Below are 14,898 nucleotides of genomic sequence, written 5' to 3' on the forward strand. Positions count from 1 at the left end.
GATGTAGGCCGAACAGTCCTTAATATTGTACCTATCATCATTACTATAGCCATGATACCATAGATTGTAGGGATATCACCCCAGCATCCTCGGCAGGCAAGCCCTTGCAATCATAGAAATAACCCCATTCTTAGGGACAGTCCCCTACCTAGGCAGGATCTATCACCTCGGTGAAAGGAGGCTAGACCTCACCGTTGGGAGGTGTCCCTACGACGGATGATGATTGTAGATCATGAGTTAACCCCTATCACTATCCCCTTATACGATTTTATCGACGATAGCATCATCTCAAGGGGTAAAATAACAATGGCAATAAAAACAGGAAAGTCACTCCAGATGTCTTTGAACTTTATGGAATTCATAGTATTGGATAACAAATCTATCTATCACAGGGTGCTAGGTAGGCCCGTCCCAAAAGATTTTGAGAGTCATCACTTCTATCTACTACTTATGCATAAAATTCTCCACTAATCAGGGGGTAGCTACAATCAAAGGTGACCAGAGAAGAGCAAGGGAATGCTATTTGAATTCGAAAAGAAAAGCTGAGTTCAAGGATATTAATGTGTTGATAGTGGACATGGACGTGCTAGACACCTCAATAGAGCATGATTTAGAGCAAGGGGATGTAGAGATGGTGGATGTCCTTGATGAAGTGTTTATAATTGATGAACTTAACCCTCGAACGATTGACCCTGAGTTCCCAGATGATTCCTGTGGAAGAGTTAGAAAGCTTTCATGTGGACCTTAAGGACCCTATCCAGCTATAGGGATGGAAATCGAGGTCGTTGGCTCGAGCCGTCCGTGGCTCAACTCAGAAAAAGCTCAAGCCGGCCTGGCTTGAGGCTCAATTCTACCGAGCTGAAGCTCAGGCCCAGCCCTAATCTGGGTTCCTGGGACACACTACCTATATATTAATAAAAAACAGAAAAAGCGAGTCTTCCCAGCTCGGCTCGGAAAGGCCCAAGCTGAAAATTTGGTTCAAGACTAATTTTTTTAGCCAAGCATTTACTCGGCTTGGTCCCGAAAAAAGCTCAGACATTTTACTCGAGCCGAGCCCGAGCCTAAAATTTCGGCTCGTTAACAAACTTACCTAGCTACTATAAGTGGAAAAAAGGCCTGTTACCTGAGGCTAAAGAAAAAGTTAAAGACTTTCTACGCAGGAATCTAGATGTCTTTGTATGGAGGCATGAGGATATGATGGGCATTGATCCCAAGGTCAGTTGCCACTACCTAAAAATTGATCATACGACTATCCTGCATAGACAAAAGAAAAAGTCTCTCAACATGTAAAGATATGAGTCCCTAAAAGAAGAAGTGCAAAAGTTGATTTAGAATGGCTTCATCAACGAGGCTATCTACTCGAAATGGGTCTAGAACCCGGTCTTGATTAAGAGGCATAATTGAAATTGGAGAGTGTACATTAACTTCTCTGGCCTTAATAGGGCTTGCCCTAAGGATAGTTTCCCCTCCTGAGATAGACAAACTGGTGGATTCTACCGTGGGACAATGAATTGTTAAGCTTTATAGATGTTTACTCGGATTATAATCAAATTCATCACTAGTAGATGCCTTTATTGCTACTAGATGATGCTCTTTAGGTTAAAAAATGCAGGGGCCACCTACTAAAGGCTCGTCAACAAAATGTTTGCCAGCTTCATTGGCGAAACAATTGAGGTTTATGTGAATGACATGCTAGTAAAGAGCCTAAAGTCAAATGACCATGTGATGCACTTGAACGAAACCTTTTAAATTCTAAGGAGGTACAGGATGAGGCTAAACTCCCTTAAGTGTGGGTTTGGTATTACTTCTAGCAAGTTCTTGGGATATATGGTCAAAAAAAGAGGCATAGAGGAAAATCCCGAGAAAACTCTAGCCTTGATTAGGATGGGATCTCCCAAAAGCCAAAGGAAGAACAAAGAGTAAAGGGGCAAATGGCGGCTCTTAGTCACTTCATTTCAAAGCCTTTCTTTCTTCAAGATCCTGAATGGGGGACAAAGTTCAAATAGATGGTAGAGTGTAAAGAGGCCTTTCAAGGGCTAAAAAAGGTACTTATGGCAGGCCCTTTTTCTAAAAGCCTAAGTTTGGAGAAACTCTATAACTTTATTTGACTGTCTCCAATGAGGCGATCTGTACAGACTTTATCAGAGAAAAAGGAACTGCCCAACCGCTAATTTATTACATCTGCAAGGTACTTTAACGCTTGAAACTCGCTACCCCAATATGGAGAATTTGGCCTTGGCACTGATCACATCTTCCAGAAAATTGAGGCCCTACTTTCAAGCCCACACCATTCATGTGTCAACCAACTTTCCTCTTAAGCAAGTACTTCAGAAACCTAATGTCTAGGGAAGGTTGTTGAAATGGGAGTTAAGCTTAACAAATTTAACATCATCTTCAAGACGAAGCTACCATCAAGGGCCAAGCTTTAGCGAAATTTGTTGTAGAATTTGCTAACATCCCTGAAATGGAAGAGATAATGGAATCCGTCGAACGCCCATGTAGAACCTGATTGTGGATGGATCAGCTAGTGAAACGAGTTTAGGGGCTAGAGATAGTTGAATTGTATAGTGAGGCTCAAGTTTAAGGCCACAAATAATGTGGTTGAGTACGAGGCACTACTTGTAGGCCTCAGACTGGCCAAAGAAATGCAAGTGAAGGGGTTGCTCATCAATAGCGACTCCCAATTGATTATTAGCCAAGTTAATGGCAACATCATAGCCAGGGACAAGGGCATGTATGCATACCTTAAGTTGGTGATAGACCGACTTTCATCCTTCGAAAATTTTGAGCTAGCCCAAATCCTAAGTGTTGAGAATGCCCAAACTAATGCCTTGTCAAAGTTGGCCAGTAGTAAATATTTCGAGCTACTAACTATTGTGCCGATAGAGCATCTCGCCGATCCTTTTTATCAACGGCAAAGGAAGCGTATAGGTAGAAGGGACCTCGACCTAGGTGCAACCTATTGTAGCCAATCTCAAGGACCTTGCCCTTCCTAATAACAAAGAAGATGCCAACAAGACAAAAAGGATGTCTACTTGTTTTGTATTCTTTGAAGATGTATTTTATAAGAGAGGCTTCTCTTCCTCCTCCTTCGATGTGTTGGAAGAGAAGAAGCCACGTACTTTCTTTGTGAGATTCATGCATAGGTATGTGACAATCATTTGGGAGGACTTACATTGGCACAAAAAACAGCTGCAGTAGGGATATTACTGGCCTACCTTGAAAAATATTGCCATTCAGTTTGTACAAAAATATGACAAATGCATATGCTTCTTCCCTATTCAAAGGAAACCTTCCCAAGAACTGACTGTGGTATCCAGTCCTTGGCCATTTGCAAAGTAAGGGCAGAGGTAGTGCAAGCTTTGTTATTGTTCCCATCGATCACTTCATCAAATGGGTGGAAGCTAAACCTTTAGCCAAAATCAAAGAAGGAAACACTTCCAAAATCTTATGGAAGAACATTACATGTCAGTTTGGAATATCCTATTCAATCATCTAAGATAAAGGGAGACAATTTGATAACAAAAAAAGTCAAAGACCTATGCAAGGAATTAGGAATCAATAAACACTTTTACATACCGCTTCATTCCCAAGCTAATGGGCAACTCGAGACAGTGAACAAAACTATCAAGCATAACACTTCATATAAGGATTATTTGTTCATCAATCTACATTTATGGTTGTTTGATCACTTGATGTGAATAATCCATTTCGTCCACTTAGAGATGAAGAAAATGTTCTCAGTCCTAAAGTATCATATCTTAGCGCAATTACGACATTAACTTATCTAACAAACTGCACTTGACCCGACATAGAATTTTATGTAAATGTCATTGTGAAATATAGCTTTACACCAATTCAAAGATATTGAAATGATTTTAGGGTATTGTTGATTTGGGATTATTATATTCTTAAAATTTATGATTTACTTTAGTGGGATATAAAGATGCAGGTTATATCTATGACCCACATAAAATTAAATAAAAATAGGATATATATTTACACATGGATGAACAACTATATCATGGAGATCTGTGAAACAATCATTAACAGTAACATCCTCAAATCATTCTGAAATTATTGCAATCCATGAAACAAGCCGAGAATGTGTATGGTTAAGGAACGTGACCCACTATATCCAGGCATCATGCAGGTTAACTTTAACAAAAGATAGTCCAAGAATTTTGTATGAAGATAATGCAGTTTGTATTGCATAACTCAAAAGAGGCTATATCAAAGGTGATGCATTGTTCTCTAGAAATTTTTCATAAACATGAGCGTCAAAAGAATGATGACATTGACATCCAACAAATTCGCTTAAGTGACAATGTGACTGATTTATTCACAAATGCATTGTCAATATCCACATTTAAGAAATTAGTTCATGAAATTAGAATGCACAGATTCAATAATTTTCAGTAATCAACATTAAAGGGAGTAGTTGTACTCTTTTGCTTTCACTTACATTTTATCCCACTAGGTTTTCCTAGAAAGATATTAATAAGGCATCATTTATTTTTAATATTCAAAAATAAATGAACTTTTTTTTTCCTTCATTTGATTTATTTGCACCATTGAATTTTTATCAAACATGGGTTTAATTAGATGGATAGTTTGTAATGTATGATTCAAAGGGGTGTTGTGAATGATAAGTTTATTAGTAAATGACAATTGTACCCTTATAGCCCTAAAAATTATTATAGTTTTATCCCGGATCTTGTTAGCATAATCAATTGAATGACATAAATATAATTTAACAATAATATAAAATTAAGAAGAGGGTTAGAAAGAAAGCAAGATTTGGTAGTCACGTCGACGACGCTTTCCTAAAATCGTGCTACCTCCCCTTCGTACAGGTTTTTTCGACACTACACGGCTCCAAAATAACACCCATGAGGCTCTCCTTCTATGGAAACGACCATAGGGAGATAAGTGAACGGGCTTTTATCGAGATGCCAAAAGTATAATATAAAATTGGAGAAAGGATAATATTTCAAGTGACTCTCTCAAATTATAGAAATGACTCCCTTATATAGTATAAAACTTTAACCCTTATTATAATGAGAATTATCCCAATTAAAATATAAGTTATCATATGAATTATGGTATTTTAATTTTATGTTAAAACTAAAAATTAATAGGTTTTAATTTTAAAAGGTTGAAACTTAGTTCAAGTTACAACAACCCCATATTTATACCTCAAGTTGTAATATGTATGTTACACTATAATATTATTAATTTAATTTTGTATTAAATTGAAATTAAAATTGAAACAACAGATTACTAAAATTGAAAATTTTAAACTTAAATTATTTATTTTCCAACAATTCTTCCCTATGAACATAGGACTTTGGTTCACACAAATCGATATACCTTTATTCTCTCTTCTTCTTCTTTTTCTCTTTTCATAACACACCGATAAAATTTACAGACTATAATGAAATTAATTAAAATCCATTCGATAAAAGTTGAACATCAAAAAAAGATTAGCATACCCCTCACAAGGATGACATGCACAAATCAAGAGAGAACGAAAGGCGATTTTGTAGAACTTGTTGTGAGATGTACGGTAAATCCACTACGTACCCTAATACCATAATTATGTTTTTTGTCGGTAGAAAAAGAAAAAAAAAGCTGAGTGATGTGATCTGCATAAAGTAGTCTCGGGACAAAATTTTTAGAAATTTCACGAGTTTCCTATTTTGATTAGAAGTCTAATCTTTTGCCATATTTAAGTTATTTTGGCCTTTTTTTTTTCCAATTTTAATTAGATTCTAGGGTTTTAGTATAAATATGGATTATATTTTTCATTGTATTCAGAACTTTTGACATGATGAATTAAAATATAGAATTTTCTCTCTGGAAGCTTTGCTTCAATTCTTGTTTTGGATGGAACGAAATCAAACTTATCAAGATTAATAGTCTTGTGGCTTTCAAACTTGGATTTTGAATCTATAATTCTTTGTAATTAAAATGTCAGCATATCTATATGACTATGACGGTTGTTTGATTCAGCGTTATTGAATCAAATCTACAAAATTGGGTGATATTTAATTTAACTGCATAATCAAGAGGTCCGCACATCGTCAATGATTTGGGTTGCTTGGTTTTAAGTTCGTTGGGTTTAATCCAAAACCTTGCATTGGCTTTCTTGGGGTCGATTTTCAATCTTGATTGTGGGTTTGGTAGCGTTTGTCTACACGGGTTCACATCAATTGTTATAAGAGCTTAGGCACCAATCCAATGTTATATCTTTTCTTTTGTTGTTTTTGAGTCTTTGATTGTTTTCCTAGTTTTCCTTTGTGTTCTTGGTGTCTGTCATTAACTTTGAGTCTTTGATCCAGAAAAATTCCAAAAAAATTTTAGAAAGTTGTTTTTGGATTCAATTTGAGTCCAAATCAACATCCGTCTATTGTGTCGGTGTCTTAGTTAAACTTTCCATCGACAGAGTAAAAACGAAAGTTCCAAATATTTTTTTCTTTTACTGTACGGTACTGTTCATTCCGTACAATACAAAAAAATTGTGTCAAAAAAATTGCTGACTATTTCTTGAATCAAAATTTTATTTTGTCGGGTCAAATTCCTATTGATGAACCACTTTCTTGAATTAACAAAAATTCCAAAATCGAAGTTGTCAATTCAATTCCTTTTTGAGTCTTGGAGCCACAATTTTCACACAACCCAATCGAAAACCAAGTTAATGTCTGAAAGGATGGTGTGGAGATTTGAGAAATTACTTGGATAAATGGAAGATACAATATATAGGCTAGATTCAAAATTGAATGAATTTTGTAGGGATCAATGTGTTGAGGTGTCTAATGTGCGGGGACGGGATAAATTAGAGCCTAGGATGAAAAGTTGTGAGACCTATGGATATTGTTGTGACATGGATGATGATGCCATGTTTGGGGTTGATTTACGAGGAATGAAAAATAGAGGCGATAGGCTTGTAGAACGGGACATAAATTATTTAGGATATGGCATAGATAGGAGTATAAAAATGACAATTCCAAAATTTAAGGGTAGGAATAATCCCGAGGTGTACGTGGCGTGGGAAGAAAAGATTGAATTATTATTTGAGAGCTATGATTATTCTAGGGAGAACGAGTTGAAATTGGTTGTGAGCTCATTCGTAGATTATGCAATAACTTGGTGGGATGAGTTTACGATATCTAGGCAAAGGTATGGTGAGAGGCGTATTGAAACATGGGATGAGTTGAGGTATATTATGAGGAGACGTATGTGCCGAGCATCGAGCATCAATTGGTGGATAAAATTCAACAACAACATTTTGACTTGGAGATATCTTAATTATCGAAAATTAGCTTTGTGATTCCCGAGAAGACAAAGGAGTTTCAAAGGCATTGGTCAAAGTTCATATGTAGAGAGTTGAATGAAGAAGATGAACTGAGCAGTAACATTGGAACATCGACAGTGACATTGTTTCAAGTGTGTGGGCCAAGTAAAGCAAGGAAAATGCATGGATATTCATCAGATGGAGTTGCTATTGGAGCACTCTAAACTTGCATGATCAAATAGTCGAGGCGAGCACACATTGATCCAGGTGAAAGTGATTGGGTTTACAACCGAAGGTGGCAAGTTCGAGTTCAAAGGAGGTCCGAATTACATCCGAGAGGTGATGGGCCATTTCATGTTCTTGCCATAATTGGAGATAAAGGCTATAATTTGGATGATCAAGGTTTAGATTCGAGGTCGAATCCTTCGAAGAGAGAGGGAATGATGTGATCAACATAAAGCAATTTCGGGACAGAATTTTCAAAAATTTCACAAGTTTCCTATTTTGATTAGAAGTCTACTCTTTTGCCATATTTAAGTTATTTTGGACGTTTTTCCAATTTAATCAGATTCTAGGATTTTAGTAGAATAGGGATTACATTTTCCATTGTCTTCAGAACTTTTGACATGTTGAATTAAAATAGAAAATTTTCTCTCTGGAAACTTTGCTTCAATTCTTGTTCTAAATGGAACGAAATCGAACTTATCAAGATTAATAGTCCTGTGGCATTCAAACTTGGATTTTGATTTTATAATTCTTTGTAATCAAAAGGTCGGCATATCTATATGATTGTGACGGTTGTTTGATACAGCATTATTGGATCAGATCTACAAAATCGGGTGATATTCAATTCAATTGCGTAATCAAGAGGTCCGCACATCATCGGCGATTCGGGTTGCTTGGTTCCAAGTTCGTTGGGTTTAATCTAAAACCTTGCTTTGGCTTTCTTGGGGTCGATTTTCAATCTTGATCGTGGGGTTGGTAGCGTTTGCCTACACGGGTTCACATCACTGAGACTCACTTGATAAGAAAAGGCACTTATTATACCAATAGAATTACATAAAAAGGCCAAAGATTAAATGTATATGTTTTCAGTACATAAATTAGTCCTTCAGATTTTAATACATGTAAAAATCAATTAATGGGAGTGAAGAACAAAGCCTGTACATAATTATCGACGCTGGAGAAGTAGGAGTCCTCTTCATGCTTGTAAACAACTTCAGAAGCTCTAGCCATGTTTAATGCAACTTTGGTAATGGCTAATGGCATTGCATTTGGTGAAATCAGTTCATCGTTCAGATCTTTCCATAGGCCGTTTATAGCTTTCAGAATATAATTTCTGCCTTCGTTTTCACAATCTATGTTTTTCTCTCTCATTAATATCTGCATGCATGATGCAAGATCGCCTCGTTCTTCCTCCTCCTGACATATGATAAAATACATGAGTTACCCGTCGAATCTATCGAGTATCTTCACTAGTGTATTTGAAAACATATATTCATTTTTACATACTCATTTTTAATCATATATTTTTACAATAAAATATTTTGCACGTAATTCAAAAAAAATCTTACTTTTTATCTTCACATTCTCCAAAAAAAATCACTACTCAAAATTCCATTTTACCCAAATATTGATTGTCAAATAGGGGCTAAAATCACTATTGAAAACTTTGTTTTAGCCAAATAATGGCCATCAAACATGTGCTAAATAAGCTTTAAGAGTGCAATAAAGGTGTCAACCTAGTTGAGTCGTCTAGGTGCACCCCATTGATTCTTATCTCCAAGAATATTCATAAAATTTAAGAAATTAAAAAAGGTTAACAGTAATTTACCTTGGCAGTTCCTAGATCATCCCAGAGACGAAGAATTCTCCCGGCTGCGGAAAAGAGTTTAGGATATGGTTTTCTCAACAATTTAGCAATATTCTCATTTGTAACTCCTTCCCCTATAAGAAAGAATAGGTGCACCAAAGCCATATATGCTCCTGCTGTTGAAACACCATTCTCTATATATTCCTCCAAATTTGGTCCATGTCCACCGTTGAACCAATTTGCCTCTACCATAAACCCCTCAATCATATCTATCCACTGTAACTTACACAATTTTCAATTAGCATGTAGAGATAATGATGGCTATGTTTTAGCTGCCATGCTAAAATAATGCAGGTCATGTAAAATTTTAAGAATCATGATGTTGTTGGAAAAAAAAGGGGTTGTCGATGAGGTTTGACCCGACTTGATTTGCATGGAATGATTTTTGGAGGGAGGAGTTAAGTTTTAAGTTAAAAATTTAACCTCCAACCATCCTTAACCACTATACAACTTCCACTACACTAAAAGCATCAAAACACATGCAAAAATCTTCTAAAGAAAATGGCGAAAAACGCATAAGGGTTGTGACTTGATTTGGAAGATTTACATCTCTAAATTGGTATTTAGGTTGTGGCTATCGAATTCCTTCCTTTGTGATCGTGTTTTTGACCAAGGAGTTAATGCAAGGCGGTGTAGAAAGCAAGCAAATCAAAGACAAGTAATTCAACCTTGTTTTGAAATTTCAAGTAAGTTCTACAACTCGGAATTTACAAAAAGCACGTTACCGTGGATTTAAGGTAGGGAAGGACGCAAAATCCATACTCCTTGAGGATTTTGTAGCAGATTTCATTGGTAGTGTTGTACAAAGCCATGTAACATATTCTCATGTACGGTGGAAGAGTTTCCAATTCATCAAGATCCCATCTGCGAATCAAATTAAGCATTCAAACTCGTAAGAAATTTCCGAATGACAATCAAATCTTCAATATATTTTCAAAGAAATATTATAAGCGAAAATGAACAAAGTGAGATAGATCAATGAATATACGAACCTTTGAATTGCTTCAGTGAAAAGAACAAGTTCCTCCATTTTGCCATATGTGTCAAAAATATCATCAATTACCAATAGAATGGCTATGGTCTTAGCCAGTTCAATTCTGCAGCTAGAGTACTTGGGTTCTGGAAGAAGTCCCACTGTCCATAAAAAGCATTCCAAGGGTCTGTCCCGGGCAAAGCTCAGCTTCTCAACTAGCCCTAATTGTTTCCACCATCTGAAAACAAATTCGTCAATTCAGCCCTTTATTTTTAGGAATTTGAAATCGAGTATAGCGTACTTAAAATGTGCAATATGTTTAACGATTTTGTTAGTGGTACATCGGGGTGTACCTAATGGTGTACACCCCACTCACATGGACGAAGAATCCACTCGAATAAAATATTTTTTCTTTTACATGGATCCCACACCCATGTGAGTGGGGTGTACACCATTCGATATACTCCATTATGTACCACTAGACAAATTCTATGTTTAATCCATTTGTAATAATATACAAGTCATACCTTAAGGTAGTTTTGGTTACTCAACCTATTCTAATTTATTGTATGGAGATAATCAAATCATCCCTCCCGAAAACGAGGAGTACAGAGTCACTTGATAAGACGTCGTTCTCCCTTAAGTTATTACAAAATCCCATCCAATTTGCTATTTTTTACCGTAAACACGGTCGGTTGGCTTAAACGTGAGAGTATGAGGACTAAGTTTTGATTACTATATATTTTTTTCTAGTGCGTCAACGAACTTTTATGGAATTTCATATTGATAACTAAACTTAAATTTGTTATAATTTTGTCACCCGTCTTGTCTTTTAATTTCACCAAGGGACAATCTCATGACATTAATAGCAAACTAAGCCCTTGTTTGGCAATCATTCTTCCTCATACTTTTCTTCTCATACTCGTTTTTAACCGTATATTCTCATAATAAAATATTCTTCACGCAAATCCAAAATTTTACATTACTTTTTAACCACACATTCTCTCAAAATTTCATTCTTTCCAAAAAATTCTATCAAACGGGGGCTAAGTTGCTAACTATATTCGGACGTATGGAAATGGACACAAGAATCAGTTGTCAAATAAAAACATTAAGTTCAGTGCCAACTTGGAACAAAATGAAGTTCTACTATTGAAAAAAATAAGCTGCAGGGACTGACCTTGTTATTTCAGCCAATTCCATTTGGTGTTGTAACTGGACTTTGTTATAATCTAATCTTGCCAGTTCTAAAACGGCTGGATCATGGTCACTTTCATTACCATATTCTTCAATGTAACGCCTAGCTTCTAACCGAGCCATCCTGAGGTGCCTCGGGAGCTCTAAGGCAGAACTAACTTGTCGACGAAGTTGCGGCACCAACCGAGGCATCGACTGTCTAAGGTGAATTTCGGTAAATTCCTTGGCCTCTGACAATATTTCTTCGCCGTTTGCTCCCATGGACGATGCTTCGTATAAGCTCAATAAGCCTATGGTGTCTTGAGCCAAATGATCCTTGAATTTCATGTTCTTTTCCATGAATTTAAGAAAGACATCTGCATCAATTGTAAAACATAATCAAGATGATGGGTTTATCGAGAAGATAATTGAACAAAGTTGTTAATCTCCTATAGAATTTGATAAAAGTTGATGAAATGTGTAGTTAAATAGCTGTGAATCTTGAATGAATTGATTTTGATTTAGATTAAAACTATAATTTTAGTAACATTGGTTTAATTATCTAAACAAGATAAATGTCCATATTCAATTAATTGTTTGAACAAGCATATCGAGAAAAATAGAGCAAAGATTTGTTGTTCATCCAATTAATTATTGATATATCATCAATTTAGTGGGTTAGGGGTAAAGTTAATGAAGATAAATTTGAGATAACAGTTAACTATTGTGATATGTCAAGAATTAATTGGATGAATAGTAAAATTAGACAGCATATCTGGATTAGAACAGGTGACATATTTTTGGACATGGCGTAAAAACGAAAACTGTAGTCCCCACAAGCCTAGTGATTGGGACTATTTTGGAAAGTGATCCCAACAAGTTCTATCAAAATTTACAAAAAAAAAAAATAATAATAATAATAATAATAAATAAATAAATCTTATTTTAATCTCACTTTTAATTAACAAACAATTAAAAATTGAGCTCTAAAATCAATTACAAACCGAACCTTAAGTTTCATTAAAAAATTTAGACCCTAAAAAGCACTAAAACATCAAAACGCGAAAACAACCTAATTAAGCAATTGTCTCTTTTAAGCCAAAGCTCATGCAATTTTGTCATGTCGCTAGCCTACTGACTCATGGCTCAGGCCTGTGGGTGGCTTTATTCTAGAACCGACCTGACTTATCTATCTTTTTGTAAAAATAATTATTTGGACCGAGCTATCTGCACAACATGGCACACAGCTTGGTTTACAGCCCCCTCATATCGGGGGGGTTGCCGATTAAAAATATGGGCGTGGGCCCCTCTACAGTGAGGGGATTGTAAGTGTACAACACCTTTTGGTGTTGTATAAGTAGGTTAATCCTAATTATTTTCATATCATCTTATGCTAAATTTTAAATATATGGCATAGGGTAATGTTATTTGTGGTCACTCACTACCACAGTCATTTTACGTGACATACATGTGGCGATTAATGTTTGGATGCATTAATGTGCTGGTTTTTTTAATTGCTTTATACATTAAATCACTAACCGCCAAATATATGCCACTTAGAGTGATTGCGGTAGCTAGCGACTGCAAATAAGAGTATTCATATGTGGCATATTGATGATCAAAATAGAAAGTGACGCAAGGAATAAATTTTTAGACTTGCACGTCTCTTTTCGATAAAAAAAACACACACACACACACATATTATTCCAAAACATTCCATTTTGAGATATACCGTATTGTTCTGTGCTATCGTTTTCTACATTATTATCCACATAAAGTGCTGTATTTTCATTTTGAAAAGAGAGGATAATACATTGTTTGGTTCTCGTAATTAAGGTTATATTTCAACACAAAATTGCTAAGAGTTCATTAACAACCTCACAAAGCAAATTTGTCTTGAGACTTAATTTCTAGATCTTTTATGAGTTCAAAATTATTTTCAATGTATTTATAAATTATTTTTAAACACTCAAGTCACTTTCATCCGTACATTTAGAAAGATCTATAGATACTATCCACTTACCCACCGTTCATTTCTATCTATTCATCACTTAAATCACTTATAATCACTCCACAAACATGTTACGTTTGAATAATCCTTTCGTTCACAAATTCTCATCCCCACATGGTAGTTAAAGCATAATATCTGAATCAGATAGATTTATATCTCAAAGAGGTTGACAATAAATTCTTTCAAAATTGAAGATTATGTAAACTCTTACTCGAAATCTCACTTATTAGAATACGAACTAAAGGTGTTGTAAATTTATACCAGAACCAGTTTTGTAGCCGCTATCGCGGAGCAAGCGGAAGCATAAGGCTGTTGTGAAGAGATCTTCATCAGGCAAGCCATCAGAGAATTGATCCAGTATTGCATTGATATCATCCTCAAAATAATATGCAATTCCTAATCGTTGAAGATTGTCTATAAGTTTTAGCGTCTCAACTGGTTTTGTACTTCTTTGCAGTTCTCGTCGAGTTCTTTCGACCAATTCGCTGTGCTTCGTGCCGTCGTCAACTTCAGGAGTAACTATCTACAAAGCCATGAAAAAAAAGCCCAAATTTTAGATAATAATCTGTATTCTTAATAAACAATGATAACATTTAATAAGTCATAGATATCAACGCTCTACTTCTACACTAATCAAACCACATTTAAATTGATTGGTCATTGACATATAAAAAATTATGTTAAATAAAAAATGAAGAGAAATCAGCAAATTTTTCTTGAAAAAGCATAAGGAGGAGTCGAAATAATGAGCATTGTTGGAATGCATAAAATATTTGATTATTTTAATTTAAACATACTTTTAATAATGCATAATCTGCTCTTTATAAATAAAGAGATGCTAGTGTTCATACCAATTGAGACCAGTTTCTCAAAATGAACAAGTTCATTAGAAATGAACTAGTGACACATAGAGTCGAACCTCCAACATACACAAACAAACATAACCTCGGTTTCGATCGAGCTAAAAAAGTTCAAACATAGTAAAGCAAGAAGATGAAAGTAAACTAAACAAAACGATTACTCACCACAGGTTGACGTATATAATTATACATAGCACCATTTTCAGCAGGGATCAATGGCGTTGCACTAGGCGACGACACCGGCAACGACTTGCAAATGAAATCACGTTGGCCCGACGAAAATCGATGATTTATCGGCCATTGAAATGGACTTCTTGCAGTTCCTGAAATACCATTAGATGACTGTGAAAACAAGGAAATACTCCTCATTGTACAGTCCATATTGCGTTAGCGTAATCGAGAGGAGAACAAGAAACTAGGAATCAAGAGAAGAATTGGGTGGTGTTGGTTTATATAAAGTCATGAACTTGTGGAAAATTTTATTATTAGTTTAATATGAGGGTGCACATGCCTCACGCGAGATCATAAAAATATGAGGAAAACAACAAAAAAATATTGAGAGGACTATTATTATATAAATTAAAGTTCCTACAACATCTTGTCATACAATTTACCAAACCCGTGTTTGGCGTAGTTTAAAATCAGATTTTTAGTATATTTTGATAAAATTTTATAAAATATACTGTTGAAAAATTATGAATCTCATAA

The 14,898-nt window shown here is 35.4% G+C and overlaps 1 protein-coding gene across 1 annotated transcript; it reads right to left on the reverse strand.

Moving 5' to 3' along the window:
* Positions 1 to 8,335: 8,335 nt before the first annotated feature.
* On the reverse strand, positions 8,336 to 14,632 carry LOC111389816 (geraniol synthase, chloroplastic-like). The gene is made up of 7 exons (XM_023014794.1): positions 14,356 to 14,632; positions 13,592 to 13,853; positions 11,324 to 11,696; positions 10,163 to 10,381; positions 9,896 to 10,034; positions 9,132 to 9,386; positions 8,336 to 8,719 (listed from the first exon to the last, which is right to left on the reverse strand). The coding sequence occupies exons 1-7, from the start codon at positions 14,569 to 14,571 to the stop codon at positions 8,432 to 8,434; spliced, it is 1,752 nt and encodes a 583-aa protein (XP_022870562.1). The 5' UTR covers positions 14,572 to 14,632; the 3' UTR covers positions 8,336 to 8,431.
* Positions 14,633 to 14,898: the final 266 nt, after the last annotated feature.

Source organism: Olea europaea, unplaced genomic scaffold (assembly GCF_002742605.1).
Source record: "Olea europaea var. sylvestris unplaced genomic scaffold, O_europaea_v1 scaffold626, whole genome shotgun sequence".
Lineage (NCBI taxonomy): Eukaryota > Viridiplantae > Streptophyta > Magnoliopsida > Lamiales > Oleaceae > Olea > Olea europaea.

Excerpts from the sequence above, each read along its gene's own strand:
- LOC111389816 (XM_023014794.1), bottom strand. The coding sequence starts at position 14,571 with ATGGACTGTACAATGAGGAGTATTTCCTTGTTTTCACAGTCATCTAAT. Across the intron at positions 13,854-14,355 it reads ATTATATACGTCAACCTGTG|ATAGTTACTCCTGAAGTTGA; the intron begins GTGAGTAATCGT and ends ATGGCTTTGTAG. Across the intron at positions 10,035-10,162 it reads TTCACTGAAGCAATTCAAAG|ATGGGATCTTGATGAATTGG; the intron begins GTTCGTATATTC and ends TTTGATTCGCAG.